The sequence below is a fragment of the Mastacembelus armatus genome, chromosome 19 (genome assembly GCF_900324485.2).
Source record: "Mastacembelus armatus chromosome 19, fMasArm1.2, whole genome shotgun sequence".
In the NCBI taxonomy this organism is placed as follows: domain Eukaryota; kingdom Metazoa; phylum Chordata; class Actinopteri; order Synbranchiformes; family Mastacembelidae; genus Mastacembelus; species Mastacembelus armatus.
Genome location: NC_046651.1, coordinates 15,106,261 through 15,130,208, shown reverse-complemented (window position 1 = coordinate 15,130,208; position 23,948 = coordinate 15,106,261). Strand labels below are relative to the sequence as shown.

The following is a 23,948-nucleotide window of genomic DNA, read 5'->3' as shown; positions in this document are numbered from 1 at the left end:
GTCTTTGGCTGTTAAATTAAATAGAGAAATGATCTTTTTCTTTAAGGCTTCGGAGACAAAGACTGAAAGGAAACTGTACCATGTTCAAGGTCTTGCTTGTCGTACCACGGTTCCTCCTCCTTAATCTCAAATTCTTCCTCCACACTCGTGTCTGTCAGCATCTTCCCGGCTCGGATCAGTCGCACAGTGTCGGGATTAGTCCTGTGTTAAAACAGGACACACGCAGAGTTTGATAAACGATGATAAACGACCCAACCCGCGTCCTTCCTGCCAGCGTCCGCTCTCCTGCAACCGGCACCGGTGTGCGCTCATCACCGGACAGACGGACCGATCATTGCTGATGCGACTCAGCTGCGTCCAACACAGGTTTCCGGATTAATTTCAGAATAAACGCGTTGTATAACTGCACATAACAAAATAGACATAAAAGAATGTAAAAACTCAGTAGGCCTATGGGATGTTTACAGGTAAGATAAATGCAATCAAAGATGGTGCTCCTAAAAAATAAATGCATACATAGAAATATTATTTCATTATAACATCAATAGTTTAACTTAACATGATATGAATATGATAAAACCACTCCACTATTTGGATTTTTGTAATTTCCTTAAGGGTGGGGTTTATTTTATTTTGAAAGTTATTAGCGCGGTTTCCGGTGTACACCTGTCTGTCTCTCGGTTTGAACACCAATTCACCTGCTCCTCCCTCCTCTGACAGGAGCAGAGTCTACGTGACCACACGGGGGCGCTGCAGCTACAAAACACTCACCACTGACAGAATATTGACATTCACAATCAAATAATCAGGAAATCAGTTTGAAACAAGTCAGAAAGTCTCTACAGATGGAAGAAGAGCTGCTTTGCTGTGGTTAATTTTAAACAACTGATATCACTTGGTTCTATAACTTCAGGATAATCCAAATCCAACCAATGAATGACTTTCACTTGCCCAAACGACGTGGACTGTGTGACTTTGTCTTGTCAGATGAACATTTTGTAAATAGTTTTGTGCTTGTTGCTTTTCTGTTTTGAGTTTGTAGTTTACTTTATCATCTGTGCTGTAAATATTTTTTAATGTTTTTAGATGTTTAACATGCAGACATGATTATCCATCAGTTGGTGGCAGTGTGAGCTCACATTTTGCCCTGACGCTGTTCAACACAACAAAGCCTAATGTCTGCCTTTTACTCTGACAAAGAACATCCACAAACACAAACTGATTCACAGTCAATTATTCTCTGGAGCACCGAAATAAATACAAATGAAACATACATGGGTTTCTGCTTGTTAAAAAAATGAACAGGATCAAATAGCTCAACACACTCTGTGGTGTGTTGAGCCTCAGGACAGATAACCTAAGGCATTTAATCAGCTGCACTGATTTTTTCCTCTGATGCCATCACCAGGTCAAAAAGTAGAAGCATTTGTTATAGAAAGTTTGTTTTTGAATTAATGTTGGTGCTGAGGTTTCATTGACCAAACATTACCACCCATGAATAAGTCAGAACACACTCTGGCTGCTGGGACAGACATCATGCTGTAACGTCTCACTACACTAGGCCATATTATTCAGACAGGTTGAGGATTGGAGGCTACAACATCATAAGCTCTCTGCTCCAGCCCTTTCATGTCCTATTTGCTTCCTCTTTTTGTGCTTCACTCTCAGTGTGTCCCCTCTTTTCCCCGCCGTCCTCCATCATCCTCCTGATTTCTCTGTCTCTGTTTTTCCACTGTCAGCGAGATGAGAGAGAAGGCAGACCAGGAAGCAGCAGCTCTCTGCGGGGATTTGGCTTCTTAGAGTGATAAAATAGCTGTGATCTTTTTTTTTGCAGAATCAACACACTGGTTGTGTTTGCCTCCTATCTGTACTTACACCCGTGGCATTTTTGCTTTTATTGATGCTATATTGCCGTTTCCTTTTGAATTTCATGGGGGGTGAAATGGCAGAATGGCCCCATGTGCTCCTTTAGCCTCCCCCGTTTTTTATCTCCCTGTCAGAAAAATGATTAGAAGTGCATCTCAAACGCAAAACATGGTTTCCAGTCACATTTGCTCTGTGGCAGTAAAGGTGTCTTCAAGCAGCACAATAATGGGTTTGCAAGCAAAAGGAAATCAGATAAACTAAGGGAGGAAATTGAAATATTACAGAGAAGAGTGCAAGCAAACAGGATGATTACCACTGTGCTACCAACCCGCTGACACGTTCCTCCCTGCAGCATTCTGGGTTAGTAATGGTGTTTCCTTAACATGAACGCAGTGCCGTTAATGTTTTGCTGCTAACAGTAATGAGTCATTAAAAGAGAGATTTGGAGCTTTACTGATCCGTCGCTCTACCAACTGTCTTAGCTGTGGGGATTGGATCGTCTCGATGTTTTGGCAGGGGGGTGAGCAGGAGCTGGGGAGTGGTGTAATGGGATTTAAGGAAGTGCTTCTGGGTACTAACTTCAACACACACATGTACAATACATATGAAAAAACCTCTGACTGCTGTGTGAGCGCTTGTTTTAAGTTAATGTTCAAAGCTCTTTCTTTTTGCAGAAATTCATCATGACAGGCAGAGAGCACTGAGCCTGCAGTGATATTAATTGGTTGGTTTTAGGATTTTTTTGTGTTGTGTTGCCTTTTGTTCTGGACATGTGCACAAACAGTCAAGGATACTGAGAGCCGCTGTGTTGCCATGACAACCAGGCGTTTGCAAAAATCAGCGTGATGCCAACTCTCATCCAGGATCACATATGGACTCGTGTGGGGGGAAAAAAAGACAAAGACGTTGGCAGAAGCAAGAAAGCACACAGGCTGAATACTGTACATACATGCATATGTATAGCAGGCATGACTGTAATGCTGCAGCGGTCTCTTCATGTTGTTTACAGGCACTGAATGCAATAAACAGAAAATTAGGAATGAGAGAACTGGGAAAAAGTGACAGAGATAAACAGAGAGAGAAAAACAGTGATGGAAATGATGATGATGAGAGAAATTGGATTTGGGTCAAAGATAGCAAACTGTTATCAACTGAGCACCGACATCAAAGGCATCATTGGCAGGGAAAATTATGAAACTTAAAAAAAAAAAAAAAAAAAAGTTTAATTTCACGAATAATCTCCCACCCTGGGGCTCATGGGTAAAACAAAACTCTGTGAAGTAGATGAGTTTAGCTAATCTCTCTCACGCAGCTTCAGGGGATCACAGAGGCCTAGTTTGGTAATTCTGGGAAACAGATACGTCTCATGCCTTCGTTTCTGTGCGTGGATGATGGTGCACTCAAAGAAAAGAAGAAATTTTTTTTTATTAGAATCCAAGAGAAAAATCAGCCTGTGAAGATGAACAGCCAGTGTAGGGAGAGGTTGAAACGACAGATGCCTGATGTTGTGTGTAGATGAAGACAAGACTAAACGACAAGGCTGAAGCTGCTGCTGATGATTTAGCTTAAAGCACCACTGTGCCAAGGTAACTCAAATATAAATGTCAAACATCCAGTTCCAGATTCTCAGACATGAGAATTTACTGCTCGTACTTTGTCTTGTAAACTGAACATCTTTGGGTTTACATGATCACATGAAATGTTTTGGACACAAAAACTGTCATTGGCATTTACACCACTGTTAATACATCTTAAACCATCAGGAAAAGTGAACTACATATGAAGAGTGGTGGTCACTGTACGAGTTGCATCCATGTTTTTCTGAGTGCACACAGCATCTTGGTGTTTACAGTATTTCTGGGGATCTGATAAGTTTAAGCACAAACACGCATGAGCAGGAAAAAGCTGAGTTGACCACTTCTCTCCAGCAGTAACATCCAACTGCTGAGTGAAGACAAAACGTCCTGGCAGCTGCCTCTGTTTTTAGCTGCACTGATCTGAAACGCATCTTACTGGATCAGCCTCAAACACAACATTTTGAAGCAAAACATTCAGGCTATTTTGTCAACAGCTACAGTCAAATCCGTATTTCTTTTTCTTTATGAAGTGTGTTTGACACTTTCAGCCAAAACTGCTGCTGTGCTGATTTTATTTCATTTGACAGTTTGCATCTTTCCTCACGAAGCGGATTATGTTTTATCAGGTCTATGAAAAGGAGCTGCAGCAATAACAAAGACAAAACAGTTTTAATTACAGATTATCTTTTACCTGGTTTACTGCAGTTTGGTCCCTTACAGCTACTTTACATCACATATATTTACAAGCTCATTGTTTTGCAGTAACTATGAGCTCCAGGTGGTAAACTTTGTTTTGAGGTTGAAATCATGATGCAATCACAAAATTACATCCAGTCTGAAGACTGGCACAGACACACCTGAGCACACCTGATAACACCCTGCTCCTGTTCCAGAGACTTGTGTGGACTAAGAGTGGAGTGTGTGGAGTTATTCTTTAATGCTTTACAGATATTAAAAAAATCATGCTGTGCATTTCGACTGGTCTAATGATGCACTCTGCTGTTAACAGTTTCTGTCACTCAGCTTGGAATGATCTTGACTAACTGATGCTCTGATTGCCTGCAGGCTCTGAGAAAAACTTTATTTTCACTGTTACTAAGAGGGACTGTGTGGAGCATCCAAGGGATTCAAAAGGCCACAGGACAGTTTGTATTATTGGCATGTGCAGATTACTGAACAGGACCATCAGGTGAAGAGACAAGAAATGGTCAAAAAGAGACAAAAGACTACGACAGAGAGACACAAGATGAACAAAGGACACAATGACTAAAAAGATGTCTTTGTGAAACTGGGACTCTTGCTCTTATGTAGGGGTGTGGGGGCTTTTACATGTCTGCACTCAGGGCCCATTGCCTCATAATCCCTCCATTATTACTGGACACTGACTTTGTTCTCCAGAAAAGAAAGACATGGTTTGGTTCAGTCTGTGAATCCTCCTGATCAGTTCATCATAAAAAATATGGAAACACAAAAGAACACAACTTGGCATCTCTTCCCCACATCATCAGATGATTTTCATGCCATGCATATATCAGCTGAAGAGATAGTTGTGTCCATACAACAGTGCAACATAAGCCAAAGTGATTAATCTCCAGAAAACAAAGTCACATTCAACGACTCATCCATAATGAATCTCCCAGTTGGCAGAGGGAGTGTGTGAGGCAGAGACAGACGCTGTGGCACCAGCTTTTTGCAGACCTCACCATTATTTCACCCAGGACTGGATCAGTGTGTGTGTGTGTGTGTGTGTGTGTGTGTGTGTGTGTCTACCATCCCGTAAACGTTTATAGTGCCGCACCCTGTCTTCTGTGCGTAAAACCTCCCACGTAGGCTGCATCATCACTCCCCACGTTTCCTCCAGCAGCGGGACAGGCGGATAGCGGTTCACCTCACGGACAGGTTGGTCACAGAGATGGGAGTGGAGCGGCGGCGTTTCTGGCTATGACACGGACACACCGGGCGGGAAGGATGGATCTAACCAGCCGGGAAATGTTGTGCTTGATCGGAACCGCCTGCCTCTGGCTGCCGTTGTTAGCGGAGGTACGTATCCACTATAGACTGTGATGATGAGGGGGATAAAAGCTTTGACGTTGCAATGTGGCCTATTTTTATGCTTTCCTTTTTATGGAGCCTGCCACGCTTTGATGACTTCTGCTGGGTTTTACAAAAAAGCCTTAATTAGATCAATAATTAAATTGATTATTAGATGAATAATCCTATACCAGACAATTTAAAGACTGCCCTGTGTATGTTTTTCGCAATAAATCTACCACACATTTATTCTGGATGCATTTCCAACAAAGCAGGCGGAGGCCGGTGCGTTAAAGGAGCATCGGACACCTCTAATCTGTTTTTTAGCCAATTAATGGGGTCATCAAAGCGCATTGTCCAATTACTGCTGCCACACACACATGCATGGTTTCAATCACAACCTCTCCATCCTTCAATCATCCTCCATGCTTCTCCTCCCTCCTCCTCCAGCCCCCTCGGCGGGATATCATGAGAGGAACCCGTCGGTGGCTCCTGTGCCCCCGCGGTGCTGTGGGATGAACCCTGCACGGGCTGTTGGAGCTTGTCACACCAAATCTAGTGAAGCAGGTGTTGTCAGGTGTGGGTCAGAGCATCCTCAGTATCAGCTGCAAGCCAGATTCAGTCATTTCGAAGATAAAATTGGTTGGAAGTTGTGTCTCTGCAAACAGCCAATAGTCAATGAATCCATTAATCATCAGATTCATTAAGTTTCTTATTCTTTACTCCAGTGTGCGCGCTGTGGAAATGTGCAGCATATGAGCTGTGTAGCCTGTGTAGAAGTCATTAGTGGAGTACAGCGATGTGCAGGATTTAATTAGACCCAGTAACACTGGGAGCAGCCGCGCATGCAGCACAAATAGCACACTGCAGATGAGTTTCAGCTTTTGTCTTTCTTATTTCGACTTCATTAAACAAATCTTCTCATCGGGAGAATCCAGAATGCAGCAGCTCTTCCTTTTGTCGGCAACATCACAACAACATGTCAGAGATGTTCCCAGGAAAACAGGGAGAAATCTACTCTGAATCACATCCAGCATCACTTCGATTTCTGAGACCAAAACGCGTCTGATAGCTCAACTGTAAAACTATAAGTTGTAGTTATAGGATTAAGTTCCCAGCATGCTCAGATCTTCCTATAATTAGACAAATACAGCATCGCACCAAAGACTGTGTGTCTTTGTATCGGCTAAATGATTTTCCATCAGTCCTGTCTCCTAAAAATGATGTTACTGTTTTATATCAACTAAATCTTGATGCTGTTTTTTCACGGTTTAGGTGATTCCAGCAGCAGGTGGAGATGAGGGAAAACTGTTTGAAAAGTAAAAAGGGGCTTGGAAATTGAGGATGTAGCCAATTTACTGACATTAAACCAAAACCAGAAGCTTTTGCTTTTCTAGAAAACACGCCGACTGACGCATGTACGAGGCAAAATAAGCAAAAGGGATAACAGGAAAAAGAAAATCACTTAATTTTGACAGAATTACCAGAATCAGAGGATGCACACAGCTTTTGAATAGAGGAAAATGTAGACTATTTTTAAACCACTAAAATGAGCTATACTGTAATTAATCAGGGGGTCTGCAGTAAGTGGTCACAATGTCACAAAGCTTTCAACACCGTCATTTAATAATGACATGTTGTGGGGCACTTACGTACAAAAAGAGTTCTGGGGTCTGAAGCTGACATTTAATGAGTGAAGGCTGGAAATGTCATCTGAAAGTGATTCAGCACTCAGAAATGATGCTTTGCATGTTTGTGGACCTTTCAGGTTAAAATCACCTACGGAGCATGAAAAAAAAAAACTAAAAGCTCAGACTAAAAACCTCACTGTGCATCTGTACACATTCTCCTCTGAGATGTGTGTGTGTGTGTGTGTGTGTTTATGCCTGTGTTTGCACGGCCACGCAGTGGACGCAGCTGGGAGCGCGTCATAACCGATTAGCTCCATAATCGAGCCGTGGGATTGATACCGATGAAAATATCAGCACCCATGTTCACTACCAGAGGTCACCTGTTCCTGCTCTAATATCATTAGGCTTGAGCAGAGCCTCCTGGGAGGAAGTGTTTGCATGTTGGTTTTACATTTGTGTGCGTGAGTGTGTGTGTGTGTGTGTGTGTGTGTTGGAGAGAAACAACCAGGGAGCAGAAGTCACCTGTGTGAAGGTGAAATGTGTTGTATTTCACTGTTCTCACTAAGGCTACTCCAGCAGTGCGTGTGTGTGTGGGCATGCATGTGTGTGTCCTCTCCTCTTCTGTCTGTCCCCTGCTGTGTTAAGGTGTGACCTGATTTCTGAAAATGAAACAAACACTCTGTCAGATATCATCTGATGCTGTCTACTACTGTTTGTGTATGTGTGCGAGTGTGTGCATGGCTGGTATTACTTATGTTGTGGGGACATAAATCTGTAACACTGTGCAGCCTCAGTGTCTTTATGGGAACAAAACGACTTAGTGTGGGGTTTATGTGATTGTGTGTGTTTGTGTACTCATGATGTACGATACACTCTCACACCTGGATGCTGATCCCTGCCTCATTTAGAAATGCGTGGAAACTGTGAAAATAATACAAAGTTTTCAATTTTACCTTTTGACGACGCAGCCTTGATTCTCTGGTTTCTGACTTTGACGTGACAATATTTCACATTCAAGAACGAGTAGAAACCACTCAGTGAGCGCACACCTTTGCCAAGGCTGGAATAAAAACATTCTTAAATTTAAACTCTGTGTGAACCTGGATCTGCAAGATGTTTGGATAAAACCTAAGTATACACGAGAGCTTTGCAGGAGAATGAGTCGGACCCAGCCAGACCTCATGGTGCAGAGAATCTCTTTGGGATTATTCTGAGTTAATACGTACCATCACTATTCAATTCAATTTACTGATACAGCAAAACAACCAGAGTTGTGATGTGCTGTACACATAATGACAAACAACATTAAACAATAAAAAGCATTACAGGAAAAAATAAATAATAATAAAAATAAAACAGAACAAATGTCGTCAAGGAGAAACACTACAGTGCAGGTTATTTTTCAAACATGGCCCTCACCTTATGTCGACCTGACGGGGACTTCTTACAGCTGTGCAAACAATCACTGACGACTCCTGACAGAAGGAGCAAAGATGGAAAAAGCAAGACAATATTATTTGTTAGAGTTTGGAAGTCACTGACAAAGAAGATGTTCATACACACATGAATATTTAAAATCTACTAACCTTTTCAATCTGGTTATCACAGAGATATGACTTGAAAATGTTTGGTGTTACTTAGCTCAGCATATAGACTGGAAACAGCTTCAGTCTCAGAGTCTGCGAACTTGGCTCTGTCCAATAGCAGTAAAATCCATCTACCAGCACTGCTAAAGCTCACTAATTAAGACATTAAATCTTGTTTAAGTTGCACAAAAATCAAAGTGTAAAAACAATTACCTGGGTACTGTGAGGGGTATTTGCTCAAATAGTTCTTGGCTTGGAATCTCCAACGAGCCTTGACAAGAAGTCGAAGTAAATGTTGCAAAAGCAAATGAATATGTGCATTTTCCAGTGTCAGACTGGGCATTCAAACACTTTACAAATTCATAACCACAAATAAAATCCAGATGTAGTCTGTGAATAAATGAAGGTGATTATATTATTGAACTGGAACATGGAGTAATATCTGTACTGTATATACTGCATATGGAAAAATTAACTTAAAGATGGCTGATGGTTTTTTATGTGGACTGGAGCATTTCAGATTACCATCAATTATTCACATTTCTTGTTTTTTTCCCTTGTATAATCATTTGTCCTTGGGCAAATGAAATTCTGCTGCTGACTAACTTGATGCCTATTTCTCCTCCTAACTGCAGGTGGTGGCTGAGGACAGTTACTTAAACGAGGTGCAGAACTCAGGTAGGTGGGAGATAATAGTCCAAACATCAGTCCACCCCTGTCTTTACACACACTTTCTCCCTCCATCCTTCCTCTCCTCATACACCCCCTCTTCCCTTCTAGTTAAACAGCATCTGACTCACACACTAGTATAAGCCCTTTGCTTCCATCACTTCTTCTGTTATTTTATCCTCCTGCATCAGCTCTGCTCCCACACCCGGCCTTACCTCTCCTCTTCTCTCTGCACCCCTCTGCATTTAATTTTCCTCTTTGCTCTTCTTTCCCACCATCCCTGAGAGGAGTGGAGGCCATGATGGTGATGATGATGGGGGGTGGGGTGAGAAACTCCTCCTTCTTAGTCTCCTTTCCAGCACGAAATATCTGCCCTGCACACATTGACAGACAAGTGAAAATTACCCAGAAACACACCTTTCATCAAACAGCAAACCCAGCGTTTATTAGCACGTGGAAATCACCACAAGGCTCTTCACATAAATAAATAATGCATAAGGGGAAAACAAGTTGATATTTTCTAACAATAATTCAACAAATAATCTGTTGCAACATTTTTCTCCTTTGTTGCAGAAAAGTGTATTAAAAGAAAATTAAATAGTTAAAATGGCAATTTCCCATATTATGTATTAATGAGAATTTGTGTGTTTTGTGTAGAAGATGCAGATGCCTCACACCCACCCCCCATACTGTGAACCTCCAAGTGTGAACCGTGTCAAATACTCATTGTAGCTGGGAAATGGATTATGGGAGCTGTGAGCCTGAATGTTCCCATGGCGATAGGCAGAGTACTGTTGTCGTGGCAATGAAGAGGGTGTTAGCGACGCGAGTGTTGTATGTGTGTGTGAATGAGTGCTGTAGGTGTTGAAATGAACTAAAAAGCTTGAATGATAATTGCAGGATAGGGATGAAAGAGGAACTGAAATTTAAAGAATTGAATTTAAAGAATTGAAAAATTAAAACATGCAGAGTGAAAATAAAAACAAAAAGAAATGTTTGTTTTAAGATTTAAAAAGCTTAAAGTGGTGATGGAAACGAGGATCAAGAAAGATACATGATGGAAATGTTGACTGATTTCATTATGTAATGCTTTCATACTTTATTCAAATTTAACTAAGGAGAATAGAAATGTTTTATTACCATTACAGATCATATACAGCTGAAACACACAGGCTGATCTGCCTCCATATGAAGGCACAATGAAGATCACATATGAGTGGCTCATAGAGGCAGGTTTGCTCTTCACTATTCATCTTTGCTGAATCTTTGCTGAGTCCTTTTCATAGTGAAAATAAAAGCCATTAAAGAATGGATAACATTTAGCGCTTCTTATTCTTTAACTCATAAATATTAAATAAGGAGCTCATAGCTCAGCTGTTCGTAAGCCGGTATAAATGTTAACTCCTGTAGGCACCATAGGTGGAAACTGCTGTATGAAGAGATAATGCACAAGATTATAAAACCCAGTTGTAAGAATATAAAATATGTTATTAACATATATATATATATGTATATTGTTTATGAAAACTAAATGTGGTACATAAAGTAAAGTGTTACCAAAGAACAAACTTGGCATGACTGTGCTACTGTTTAGGTCTGTATATAAGTGAATAATAAACCTTTAGTGTTTAATGATACGTTTTCAAGACACAAGGATGTTTTTCACAGCAGAGCCTTTGACCCCAGCACAGACGTTACTGGTGGTTCTGTTCTGTTCTGTTCAGGCGTCTGAGCCGTGACTGGGCTAGCACAGTGTCAGCTCTGAAACTAAAGTAGTCTGAGTCGGAGCTCCAAACACTGCCTGAGGAACGAAATAGTACTTCGCAAAGTCACATTAACTGGAAGCATTTATGTGGAAACTAAATTAGAAGGCTGACATTTCATAGCATAATTAATTTTGTCTGTTTGTTGTTCACTCCATGTTCAAAACAAAACAATATTACTGAATCATATAAACATATTCTGAAGTCAGCTGCCGTAAGTTAACTCTAGGGCTGCTTAGCAACGTATGTAAAACTGGAACAATATGTAAAAATTTTAATAATCATATCAATGCTTGATAGCTTGAGGCACTTTAAATGTAATCTGAGTTGGGAGCATTTTAATTTTAGTTTCTATGCAGTAATTTTGTAAGACTTCCCACTGTGTCGTTAAGGAAGCATAAAGCTGAAGATATATAAAATATAACAACTATAAATATTCACCAGTCTTTAGCTGTAGTCAGTCCAAATGTGATGACAGAACAGACTCATGATGTAAAAGATATTCACTACATATACATAAAAATAGAGCAAAACAATGTGAGATCTATGGCCAACACGATGAACAAATCAACAGTGTTATATCTTATGATTATAGAAATCTAATGTAAGGTGATTTTGTAATTAAAGGCATCAGGGCACTTGAGTGATTCGTCTGCAAAATACTGAGGCTCTAAAACCTGTTCACAGGAACAATCACCATTGGATCCAAGTTTGAACCATATTCATTATCACAAGGATTAAAGTACGGATAGAGCTTCTCATCGAAGAAACAGTCAGTAAATGAGTAAATAAGTGTTGCTGCCTGTACGTCATAGAACGATATTTGACCTTGATTATAATCCACAAACACTCCGACCCGCTCCACTTTCCCCAAGTGTACCGGCACGTCTGGAGAGCTGAAGGTTTCAAACCTATCTCCTAGGAACCAAATGGCCCAGAGTCCACAGTCAGGACTCCGAACAAGCGCCCCCCTCCTCTGAACCGACGCTTTGGCCACACCCAGACACCATTCGGTCTTTGGACCAACGAACACCTCAAAGTAAAACTTTGATGAGAAGCCTATCTGTCCTAGAACAGCAAGATGCTCAGTAAACATGTTTGGGTTCAGGTTCTGGTTTACCCACAGACCTGAACCCATACCGTATCTCACCTTCTTCCCATCATCAGACAAAATGAGCAGAGGGTGAGCTGTATCTGAATCGAGCAGAATGTTCACTTCATACGCCTGCATGTATCTCAGCGTGGCTCTGTTTGACACATCTGTGCTGTCAGAGAATTGACTTATTTCAGTCTCCATTTTATTCAGTAATGTTCGCAGTTGAGACACTGAGCTGCTCAGAGATTTTTGTATGTGCTGTATCTCCAGGTGTCGGTTAAAACTAATTGTCGACAAGTCCACGGTCTGTGGTAGTGGAGGTAGATCTGGGACATTCTGGAGGAAGCAGAGCTGGTCTTTAGTTTGTTTTAGCTCACTCAGCTTCATCATTGTCCTCTGGAGCTCTGTGATCTCCTGCTCGATACTACTGATGAAACCATCTGCCTGTACCTCTGCAGCTTTTTGCTTCTCCTCCATCACCTTCACCATCTCTGTCTGACTCTTCTGAATCTCACACACCAGAGCTGTTAGGTTCTGCACGGTGTTCTCTATCACATCTTTGGTTTGTTTCTTGCTTTGCTTTACTGATTTCCTCATGGCTTGCACCTTCTGTTGTCTTTCCTGGATCAGACTCTGCACTTTTGCCTCTGTGTCTTTCAACATATCTTTCATATCTTTGTACGCCTGCTGCACAGTGACAACATTGTGGTTCACATGCTGGGAACTTGCACAGACATCACACAGCAAAACTTTGTCTTTTCTACAGAACAGCATAAGGAGGCGGTTATGCTGCTTGCAGATCCGATCCTCCAGGCTTGTCGAGGGGTTGACCAGCGTGTGTCTCTTTAGTCCGGCAGCTCTGTGATGGGGCTCTAGATGAACGTCGCAGTAAGAAGTCAGACACTCCAGACAGGATTTGACAGCCTCTTGCTGGGTGTCAGTGCAAATATCGCACAGCACTGCACCCCCAGAGTTAGCATGCTGTTGCTCAGTGCTCCAGATGTTAGCATCTGACACTTGAAGTAACATGAACTGCGATTCGAGCTCTGAAATGAAAGTGTTGACCTTGAGATCTGGTCTCTTTTCAAACGTTTCCTTACAGAGCGGACACTGGCACACTGGTGTGTCGTTCCAGTAGGATGTGATACAGGACATGCAGAAGTTGTGTCCACATGGAGTAGAAACTGGTCGAGTAAACATGTCCAAGCAGATGGGACAAAGAAACTGCTCCTCAGATAAGAGACTGGTGTTGGAAGCCATTTCTGAATAACAAAACAATTAGATGAAGGCAAAAATAGAGTCACATGTCACCACCTTGGTAATAAAAAAGAAATACACATAAAAATAATCACTACAACTTCTACTATAATCTACAGTGTTATACAAGTTATACTACAACCACTATAATCTTCCTCAGCAGATGTTTGTCCAGTTGTCATAAATTTGTAGCTGTTAAACGTTTTATTTTATCTGAGCACAAACAAACACCAGGAAACATCTGTCACCGTCTCTCACCAAAGGGCCAGTGTGAGTCCCTGTGGCTTAACAAATGTGAATTGATTAGCTGACAGAAAATAAATCAGCAACTCTTGGTAAAACATTAGTTGTTTATGTAAAATGGTCAAATTGCATTGGGTCCACTTTCGCTGTTGTGAACTTTGTGACGCATGTCAGAGTAAAACCACATACATGGGCTGGATTTAGTTATGAGTCATTAAAATCAGACATTGTGACAGGATCATTTTAAAAGTGGACAGCAAATAGAAAGCAGCAGACTGCTGACCTCAGGAAATCTGCATAATCCTAGAATGTTAGGAGAAAGTCGTAAAACATAAGTTGTTAAAGTGTCTCCACGGAGCAAAAGGTCAACTCTCAACAACTGGACAAACCCTGATAACATGTAAATAGCTAAACACTAAATAGACCTTGTGGTTGGATAATTAACTACACAATGTATTTACAACTGTGCTTACGCAAGCAGCAGTATTTCTCAGCATAAAGCTCCAAATTAGCTGAGAGTGGGATTAAACCAAACTTCCAAACAACATAAACCTCTTGTGTCTTATAATAAAAACGTGGTTCTACTTACTCCACATACGTGTGTGTTGGTCTGTAAAGTAAAAAGAAAGAGGAGAGAGTGTTTGGTGATTTCCCAAGAAGGAACTTCACTTTTAGTTTCTTCCTGTGTCATGTTTCTTAAAGGGCCAGACACACATTTGTCTCTGTAGCTCTTTCGTTTTGACACTAGTGGGGGTTGTCTGACTCTGCTCTCTATTATTTATTATTTGAGGATATGTTTCTGCTTTAGTTCAGTACATTTCTCCATGACTGAGTTCCACTTTCTCAGACTCTCCAGTGCTTTCACTTTATACCCCTTCTGCTCTTCCTCTTATCTCCCCACAAAATGAACCCTGTGTGTGTGTGTGTGTGTGTGTGTTTCTGCTTCTCACTGTAAGGCATTTGTGTGTTTTTTTCTCCACAGTGCAGCAAAATTTGTGTGTATGTGTGTTAATGTGTGAGGTGTGCATAAGGGTCGCACCGCGTAGATAATGTACCAGGACGGCCAAGCTGTGTGTGTCGAAGAGATAAGACTGTTCCTGGTTACTGAAGCAGCCCCAACATTAATCATAATTTAGTGGCTGATTGGCCTCAGAAACTGTTAAAGCTCCAGTGTGAAAAAGTGCAAACACCACAAGGGGAAATCCTCCTATTACAGTCTTCATTCACTGTTTTTTTTCCTTTTTTGTTGTTGTCTGGTTTAGGGGATTTTCATTCTTACCGATTAGCTGAGGAAGATGATGAAGTCTTCATACTCTAACATCTAACGTTTCCCAATTCACACTAAACACAAAGAACAACTGAAGCTGGTTGCAGTGTCATTAGTGCTGCAGGTATTTGGCCATAAAACAATAAATGCAAATGTTGACCTGGTGGTGGTGCTGGAGACAAGCTCAGGAGGGAAATGATCATATTGAGGGTATCTCCTGTTCTCCTAATGGTGGACATTAATCTCTGTATAAAACTTTATGGAAATCCATCCAATAGTTATTGAGATATTGATAAAACTACTCATATCTGATTCTGTCAGTCTGTCTAAGCTTCACTCACACGGTCCCTCTCCTCTGAACAGATTACTGGAAGATCCTGGTCAAATGCTAAGTAAGGGCAGTTTAAGGTTATGGAAATTTCACCAGTTTAACATGAATCACTTGGTGTGAATGCATTAGTCTGGTTCCTACTGTGGCAGCAGAATTATCCACGTAGCCTTTTATGTTCAGATAATACAGACATGGGGATAATGTGATTTGAATAAGAGTAATTCCATCCCTCTTTCCTCTCACTTCTCCCTAACTTCCCCAATTTCATTCCCTGTTATTCACATCGTCCTCTCTGACCCAAATACTTGTCCGAAACATCTTATTCTCCCATCTCCTTCAAGATTTACTCACTCTCTTTCCACCCTACCACCCTGTCTCTGTGCAGTGCCTCTGTCCTGCTCTGAGGGCTTCACAGAACTGGGATATTACAATGGCACAGTGTCCCAGACGGACTCTGGCGCCCCCTGTCTGAAGTGGACCGAGTTCCCAGACTACGTTATGCAGTACCCGGGCCGCGGGCTGGGCGACCACAATTACTGCAGGAACCCAGACCGAGAATCCAACCCCTGGTGTTTCTTCAGACAGAACTCAGGAGCCATTGGCTGGGCCTACTGCGACTGTCACCAGGGTACGACCATAGATGATTTCTGGATGGAACGACATTTTTACATTATTTATAATAAACATGCTTCGTTTTTATAGGACTCCTAAAGGTTCTAAAATACTTTAAAATTCAACACAGATAAAAACAACAACACATATGAAGAACAATAATATACTGAAGAAACAATATAAAAACAAGGCATTAGTAACGTGGGAAGAAGAGGGGGTGCATTATTATTGATAATTTGTTGAATTATTTTTTTCACTCAATCGATCGATTGGTCGTTCAGTTCACCATCTGAGGGGCGTATAAGAATAAGAAAGAAGTAAATGTGTCTCTGCTGCACTAATGTTTTTCTAGCTTTGAACCTTGTTTGAACATGATTAAATTAAAACTTTATTATGTGAAGATATATTCATTTTTTGTAGCTTATTGTGATGGCTCCAAGTGGTTGAAGATCAGTGAATGCAGCTTTAAACTAATTTACTGATTAACTGGTTGTTATTTCATCTTTTGTCTGTGGATTAAATCATTTGACCCACACTAGTGATGCAGGTTTCTGCTTTATCACATTGTAGACAAACATCATAATAGTACTGATGAATTACACTGTATGTGTGTTCTCATCTCTGTCTGGTTTTTCAGGTGCAGCTCGTCTGGTTGGCAGCTCGTCCTCCAGCAGTGGGCGTGTTGAGGTTTACTTGAATGGTCAGTGGGGGGCGGTGTGTGACACTCATTGGACAGACAGAGATGCCAGTGTGATCTGCAGGCAGCTCGGCCTGGGGTAAAAAAACAAAAAAGAAAAAGAAAAAACACAAGTGTACTTAAAGTACTAACAGTAAAAGCACAGAATGTGAAAATGTACACCCAGTTTTGTACTGTTCCATTTTACATTTCATTGCTTGGTGGATAAATTCTTTCTGGTGATCTTTGTTGGTGTTGTTTTGACAGTGACATTGGCACAGCATTGCAGCACTCACAGTTCGGCTCGGGCTCCGGCCTCTTCCACTATGAGCGACTGGGTTGCCGTGGAGATGAGAACACCTTGAGCAAGTGCCGAAGCAGGACGTTCGTCACTGGCGACTGTAACCATGGAAACGAGGCAGCAGTGGTGTGTGCACCACCAGAAGGTCAGTGTGACTTCCAGAGTTTAATGGCAAGCAGACCTGAAGACGTTCTCCCACACACCTGAGAGAGACAGATTTAGTTTTTTACTCTTTTACTGTGCAGTAATACTTTATACACTCTGTTCTGGCAGTTATAGATGCTATTAGATGCTTATGTTCATATGTGAATTAAAAATAAATGTAAGGGAGACAGATACAATCTACAGTGCAGGATGTCATGTATGTGTATTTCTGCATCCTCTGCTTTGTAGGCAGTGGCCCTCCCCTTCGATTGGTCGGAGGAGAGGAAGACTTTGAAGGTCGTGTGGAGGTGTTTCATGCGGGAAGGTGGGGCTCTATCTGTGATGACCAGTGGGACGACAGCGATGCTGAGGTGGTGTGCAGACAGCTTGGCTTTGGGTAATTACAGCTGGGATTTTCCACACTTACACACCACAACCGCTTGTTCTCAATATTGGTCTTTAAATGTCATTTAAAAGCAGTGGATTTCTACATTTAAGTGGAATATTTTGGAAACAAATCACATAAAGAGAACAGAAGCAACTGTGTACAGAAAAACAAAATAGCTTCAGCTTTTTTAAAAAAAAAGTGACAGAATTAATGCAAATGATTTCAGGCTTCAAACATATCAAAGGTATCTAGTATGACAGTGGTAGATACATGTGAATTGAGGTTTTCTCACTTGGTTGTGAACAGAATCTGTTTAGTTCGTAGCTCAATCTGTGCAGGTGTTTCCCACTTACACACAGACTGCATAACCTGCAGACAATGTAACAGCACAGACAACTTCAGGTGTCAAACTGATCAAGTTGTAGCTGTGAAGAAACATTAGATTGTATTTCATCTCCTCACCTAGGGACACCTCACCATCTGTGTTTCTAAATAGATGTCCTGTGCGTCACACAAGTTCTTACACAGCCGCACACAGGCACTGATGTGTTTGACACTTTAAAACAAAATGAAAAACAATCATTTGGTTTTTTTTTTTCCCACCTGGGTAGTGTATTTTTCTGCAATAGGTAAGTGTGTCAAACATTTAAACTCTTTTTCCTGTTCTCTACAATCAAAACAACTCCTTCCCAGTGGGCATGGTTTAAATTCTACTGCAAATTTGACAGTAACCACCCATTTGTTCACAGCTTTCTGTTCTATAATATTTCTAAAATAAAGCATCTTTTGCTCTACAACCTCCATGTTATTAACAATAATAAAATAGACCCTACTTCTCCTGAGGAATTCTTGTTTTATTTCCTTTGTGCTCTTAACAAACTAGCTGGATGTTAAAACATGTAGAGACATGCAGGTTACTATCATGTTTCACTCACACCCAGTGGAGTCCTTCATATCCACAAAATCAGTATCAGAAACCAGGGCAGCCTCAGACATTCCAACAGAACTACCTGTCGTTTCCAATTTAGAAACACGGCCTCCTCCTCTGTGTGTGTGTGTTGCAGGGGTGTGCCGAAGGCCTGGTCATGGGCTCACTTCGGTCAGGGTTCGGGTCCGATCCTGCTGGATGGTGTGAAGTGCACAGGAAATGAGCTTTTCCTGGATCAGTGTCCCCATGGGGACTGGGAGCAGCACAACTGTGACCACATGGAGGATGCTGGGGTCTCGTGCAGCCCTTACACAGGTACAAGTACCATACACGTGTATACACACACACACACACACACACACAAAAACACAGTGCTCACTGTTAGGCTTATAAAACTGCTATTTAAAGCCCCTGAGCATCAATAAATCATTACTGCATGATGCAGCAACATCTCCTCTGTGGCAGCCAGAAACAGGATTTATGAGAACTGAGGAGTAACACGTCTACTGGCATAAACCGGCAGCTAGCATTAATCTAAGATGTACAATTAATCTGATACATAAATGTTAATATTAATGACAACTGTAGCTTCTATATCACTAAATCTTTCCTTGTGGCTGCATAAAGAACGTTTCTGTAGTCAAGTATATCTGCCTTTAATCACACTTACTTTAAAAGACTTAATATTGATCACACTTTGAAACTGTTTCAGATGGTGTGGTGCGTCTGGTGGGAGGAGACAATCCCTGGGAGGGTCGGGTTGAAGTTTTCCATAACGGTGACTGGGGGACAGTGTGTGATGACCACTGGACCCAGCAGCATGCAGAGGTGGTGTGTAGACAGCTGGGCTACAGGTACAAACAGTCTACCAACACTTATTTACAAACCTATTTTCACAGTCAGCTTCTTATTAGGAGTAAAAAGGTTTATTTATTATGAAGTGTGAAAGGTTTTGGTTGTACACCGTAAGATATTTTTATATGCGAATACTTACTACTTCCCTATTCACTTGAATGAAGTCGTACACAGTGGTTTTTATTTTTAGTTGGAATAATTTCACACCATTGTCAGAGTTTTGCTAGTTTTGTCACCAAGTTTCATTGCCGGCTGCTGTTATGTACAGTGGGCCGTTTGAACAAAAGAATGGAGTTGGGGTTGTTTTACTTTTCTTTGTGCTCTCATTGATTATATACAGTATTTTCTCAAGAAAAGTGCAGCCTGCTTATTTCCCTGGAGTGGCTGGCCTATATTAAATATCAACTCAGAGCTCCAGTAAAAAGACACATTAATAACATCTGCCTCACTTTTAATATGCTGGAGTTAGCTCAACAACTAATATTCCACTTGAAGTTTTGAGAATTTGGATAACGTTCCTCTAAAAGCTGCGTGATGAAACTAAAAGGACTGCTGTCAACAGTATGAACAATGTAATCACACTTTAAGAGAAATAATCGTATTCTCCACCTTCAGGGGTCATGCTGAGGTCGTATCGGACGGGATGTTTGGTGAAGGCGTTGGTCTGATCCTCCTGGATGATGTCCACTGTGATGGATCTGAGACGTCCCTGCTGGACTGTCAACATGGGATCTGGGGGCGAACTGACTGCTCCCACAGTGAGGACGTTGGTGTTCGCTGCAGGGGCCGATCCAGCCCAGAGACCAATGAGGTGCCAGTTATCGCACCTTCCACAGGTGAGAGAAGAGAGATGAGGTTTGTCCTCTGTGGTCATGCAGCCAGGCTCTAGCTCTAAATGTAAACATTGAGGTGAATAAATTAAAGAATTGCAGACAGTGTGTAAAAGTGTCTCACAATTTCATTGTCACATAAAAAGTGATTTACAGTCTTTAGGTTCACTTTAGAACTTCAGACGGTTACAGATCAAAATCTTAGTTTAAGTAGTTTCACTGCTGTGCAACATTTTGAGAGCAAAGAACAACAGGCTGCAGAAGTTCGGTGACCGTGCAGTGCAATTAATTTTGTACCAAAAGGGCAAAGTGTCCCTGCAGACTGCAGGAGTAATGACAGCCTGTGAGCAATTTACTTCACTTTAGTAAACTCTAGCAGAACCAGAATCCACTCTTCTGTCATATATCAATGCAAAAGATCATCTATTATTCCATGTATCTGTGCATAAATAACAGCAGTCCTGGCTCCTTTTGTGGCTACAGTACCTCAGTATGAAATGTCTGTCCAGAGAGTTTAAATGCCACATGTTGACAGCCGAGAGAAAAAAAGTGGTGTTTTCTGTCTCAGTGCTCCCGAGGCCCTTCGCCTCCTGTCGACACACACAGTCCATCACAATGAGAATAGAGGCTGAATAAAGACATGCCAGGTTGCGGATGACATTTAACACTGTTGGCGGACATTTAACTCGCTCTCAGTGAGTGTAGACTGCACAGACATGAATATCAATGGGTTTTTTTTTCCTGTCAGGTCCCCTGGTGCGTCTTGTGGGTGGCAGCGGCAGGAAGGAGGGTCGAGTCGAGGTGTATCTCCATGGTGACTGGGGGAGTATATGTGACTCAGGCTGGAATGACCTGAATGCAGTCGTGGTGTGCAGACAGCTTGGACACAGGTTAATGATTATGTGCATAAAAAAGTAGACAATGTGTTGAAAAATAAACTGCATGAAAATTCTTAATCTCTCCCACAAAATTACTTTTCAGTGGTGGAGCGGTAGCCGCCAGTGGGTTCGGTCAGGGGAAAGGACCCATCCACCTGGACCAGGTAAGGTGCACGGGGAAGGAGGAGTTCCTGGGAGAGTGTCCTTCTCTGGGCCAGAGCATCCAGGGATGCAGACGAAGGGAGGATGCAGGGGTGAAGTGTGACGTCACACCACAGGAGCCGCTGGTACAGGCTAAACCTCAAGAGCTGAGCTGTGGGCTGAGGAAGTTGGTGGAGGAAGAGAGCAAGAAGAAGAACGAAGGAGAAGAAAACATGATCAGGTAGGACTAAGGACCTAATTTGGCAGAAGTACCAACATTTTGAACACTCTAATATTTATTGCTTCAAATAATTTGTGCCAGTTTGGATTTTCTTGTTTAAAATTGCCCAGAACTGAAAGTATACTCCATTTCCTGTTATAAAGTAACAAGTAAAAAAAAAAGTCTAATTAGCAAAAGCAGTGATACTATGGTTACTTTGCTTCATTATCTGAATCTCAAACAACTTACTTTTTTTTCCTGTTGTCTGTCAGGACCACATGGCCATGGCAGGTATCAGTGTGGCTTAAATCCCAAGGAGAAGAGGGCAGTCCTCTCTGCAGCGGCACTCTGATCAGCCCCTGTTGGACCCTGACGTCAGCCCACTGTGTCAGCAGGTGAGCCCAGCTCTGAACTCAAAGTCAGCTCCTTCGCTGGAGGCATCGACTCTGCAGTATGACCTCTGCACACCAACTCCTTAACTTAACTCCTTAAATCAACCTTTAAGTTTGTTCTTTAACTCCCTCTCTCCTCCAGGTTTGGCAGTGATCCGTCCATGTATGTGGTGCGTGTCGGGGCTTCGGCGCAGACTCTCACTCCAGAGCAGGTGGTGGTTCACAGGAAGTTCAAGGGTCAGACCGGAGGTCACGATTTGGCTTTGTTGAAGCTGCCCAGCACCAAGGGTCACTGTTTGACCTTTGACCCAAATACCAACGCAGCATGCCTTCCTGATGCAGACACAACATCAGGGGGAAATACTCCATCTTCTTGTGTTGTCATGGTTACCGCCAGCTGGACTGGAACAGGTTTGTGTTTTTTCTTGGCATAATACATACAAACATTCAAAGTGCAGTCCCTTTGATCTCCTGACTTTCTCACGTCCCTGTCATGGTTTGACGTAAAATATCTCAACTAATGAATGGATTAATATGAAATTTGGTTCAGACATTCACCTTCCTCTCAGGATTTAAATGTCTTTATATACTTTGGTTTAAGACCAAATAACTGTCAAACTACACAGTCCAATGAAAACCTGCTAACCTTTCACTTAAAGCAACCCTGCACCTGAATAGGTCGGTATCTGAACAACTTCTCAGAGTGACTCAGCGTCATATTGCTTAATAAACCTTTATATCAGTTATTATAAACTTATTGTTTCAGCATTTCAGACCTGCCACAACCTTTACCGTCTTCATCCTTTTTCCCAGACTCAGTTCTTGCATCCTGGGTCCCTCTGATGTCGTCATGGCAATGTAAGAAGCGCTATGGTGATAGCTTCTCCAGCCATGGCACCCTGTGCGCTGGCAGTCCTCCTGACACCAGCCTCCTCCATGGTGACAGTTGTCAAGGCAACTCTGGGGGTGGGCTGGTGTGTCAGGTGGAGACGGGTCGGTGGTTCCTCACTGGGGTTGTTGCCGGGGGTTACGGCTGCGCTGGCCCCTCCTCACCTGCACTCTACACCCGGGTCAGCCGTTTCAGAAGTTGGATCGACGAGGTCATCAACACACGCCCAGAGGAATCACATGCGCACACACAAAACGATCTGAAACACAACGACCTAACACACACTCACGAGGAGCACACACACAGCGAGGGCAAAGATAAGTACTTCCATGTACATGGAAAGCTCAAAGACACACACGATCAAAAACATACAAATGAAATCAATGAGATTAAACAAAAACACACACACACTGGTCAGCACGTTAGCACACACACTAAAAACACACATACCCACTATGTAGGGGAATCAGACACAAACACACAAATTCTGGCCTGATTGAGGCCATGCCATTGGCTTACCATCTGTGCCATGTGACCGCCTGAGGAAGAGAAGGGTTAAAGGAAGATGAAACTTAACTTTAACAGAAAAAAAACCCAAAACAAAAAAAGAAGGATGCCCCTAACTTAAGTCAAACAGCCGTCTCTGTGCTCCTTTCAAATCTGAACTCAGTGTTGTGAAGCCCAGGTGTTGGCGGATACTAATCGTCAGATGAGTTCAGCAGTGTGGGCAGACCTTCCTGAGCTGCCACGATGACAGAGTGTGTGGGTGATTTGTGGTGTTTTACATGTGAGTTACAGCCTGTTAAGAGGCAAAACAATGACTGACTGGGTGGTGAGGTTTAGGATGAGCCTGGCAGATTTATTAGCATGGGCCTTTCACTGATACCAAGATCAAAAAAATCAGCATGGCATGTAATTTAAAGAGTGGCAGCATTAAAATACTTGAGCGATGTTTTTGAGGTGGTCACACAAGAATCTATGCTAAAATTCACCTATAAATGTGTGTGCGGTAACAAAATGAGCAAACCAACCACCAGAACATCGACTGCATATCATCACTGTCCCTGTAAGATTATCAATGTAGATAAACCTCAAACTCCTACAGTAGGTCCATCCCAAGTAAAGTTTTTATAAAAATTCAGATGTGAGTGATGTTGCTTTAACAAACAGGGCTCGTCTCTTCAGGCTGTTGTCTTAAACCTTTACTGGTAAAAGTGCTGTTGTTCATTTAGACCTATGACTAAGCTACTTAACTAGGACCATACCAGTGCTTTATCTGTGTATTTATTAGTGTTGTGTACTTTACACTACTGCTGACTGTATCTGACATCATACTGTAGTATTTCAGATGTCTGAAATTATTTCTGAATTGCCCAG

At 42.0% G+C, this 23,948-nt stretch overlaps 3 protein-coding genes across 9 annotated transcripts in view; 1 reads left to right on the top strand and 2 right to left on the bottom strand.

Annotated features, from left to right (window-relative positions):
* The window catches only part of LOC113135840 (cerebellar degeneration-related protein 2-like), an 11,097-nt gene extending 4,944 nt beyond the window's left edge, over nt 1-6,153 (bottom strand). For 3 of the 6 annotated variants that reach the window (XM_026316146.1, XM_026316148.1, XM_026316149.1), the window contains exons 1-2: nt 5,876-6,153; nt 80-201 (exon numbers count right to left, since the gene is read on the bottom strand). In XM_026316146.1, the coding sequence (XP_026171931.1) occupies nt 80-201; nt 5,876-5,883 (130 nt within the window). In that variant the 5' untranslated portion in view covers nt 5,884-6,153. Of the gene's footprint in view, nt 1-79; nt 539-4,310; nt 4,334-5,875 lie in introns of those variants that run through there. The other 3 variants (XM_026316150.1, XM_026316151.1, XM_026316147.1) reach the window with 2 other exon arrangements.
* LOC113135842 (neurotrypsin-like) lies at nt 5,186-23,948 on the top strand. The gene is made up of 14 exons (XM_026316152.1): nt 5,186-5,483; nt 9,327-9,369; nt 15,703-15,945; nt 16,567-16,705; nt 16,873-17,051; nt 17,300-17,447; nt 18,503-18,681; nt 19,079-19,220; nt 19,837-20,057; nt 20,800-20,941; nt 21,033-21,311; nt 21,563-21,685; nt 21,825-22,093; nt 22,496-23,948. Exons 1-14 carry the CDS (start codon nt 5,385-5,387, stop codon nt 23,065-23,067), a joined length of 2,778 nt encoding a protein of 925 aa, XP_026171937.1. The 5' UTR covers nt 5,186-5,384; the 3' UTR covers nt 23,068-23,948.
* LOC113135839 (E3 ubiquitin/ISG15 ligase TRIM25-like) lies at nt 9,181-14,394 on the bottom strand. 2 transcript variants are annotated; one of them, XM_026316145.1, is made up of 3 exons: nt 14,309-14,394; nt 12,274-13,481; nt 9,181-9,734 (listed from the first exon to the last, which is right to left on the bottom strand). In XM_026316145.1, exons 1-3 carry the CDS (start codon nt 14,313-14,315, stop codon nt 9,606-9,608), a joined length of 1,344 nt encoding a protein of 447 aa, XP_026171930.1. In that variant the 5' UTR covers nt 14,316-14,394; the 3' UTR covers nt 9,181-9,605. The 2 variants fall into 2 exon arrangements, with proteins under 2 accessions (XP_026171930.1, XP_026171929.1); XM_026316144.1 differs by lacking the exon at nt 9,181-9,734 and having other exon boundaries at nt 10,430-13,481.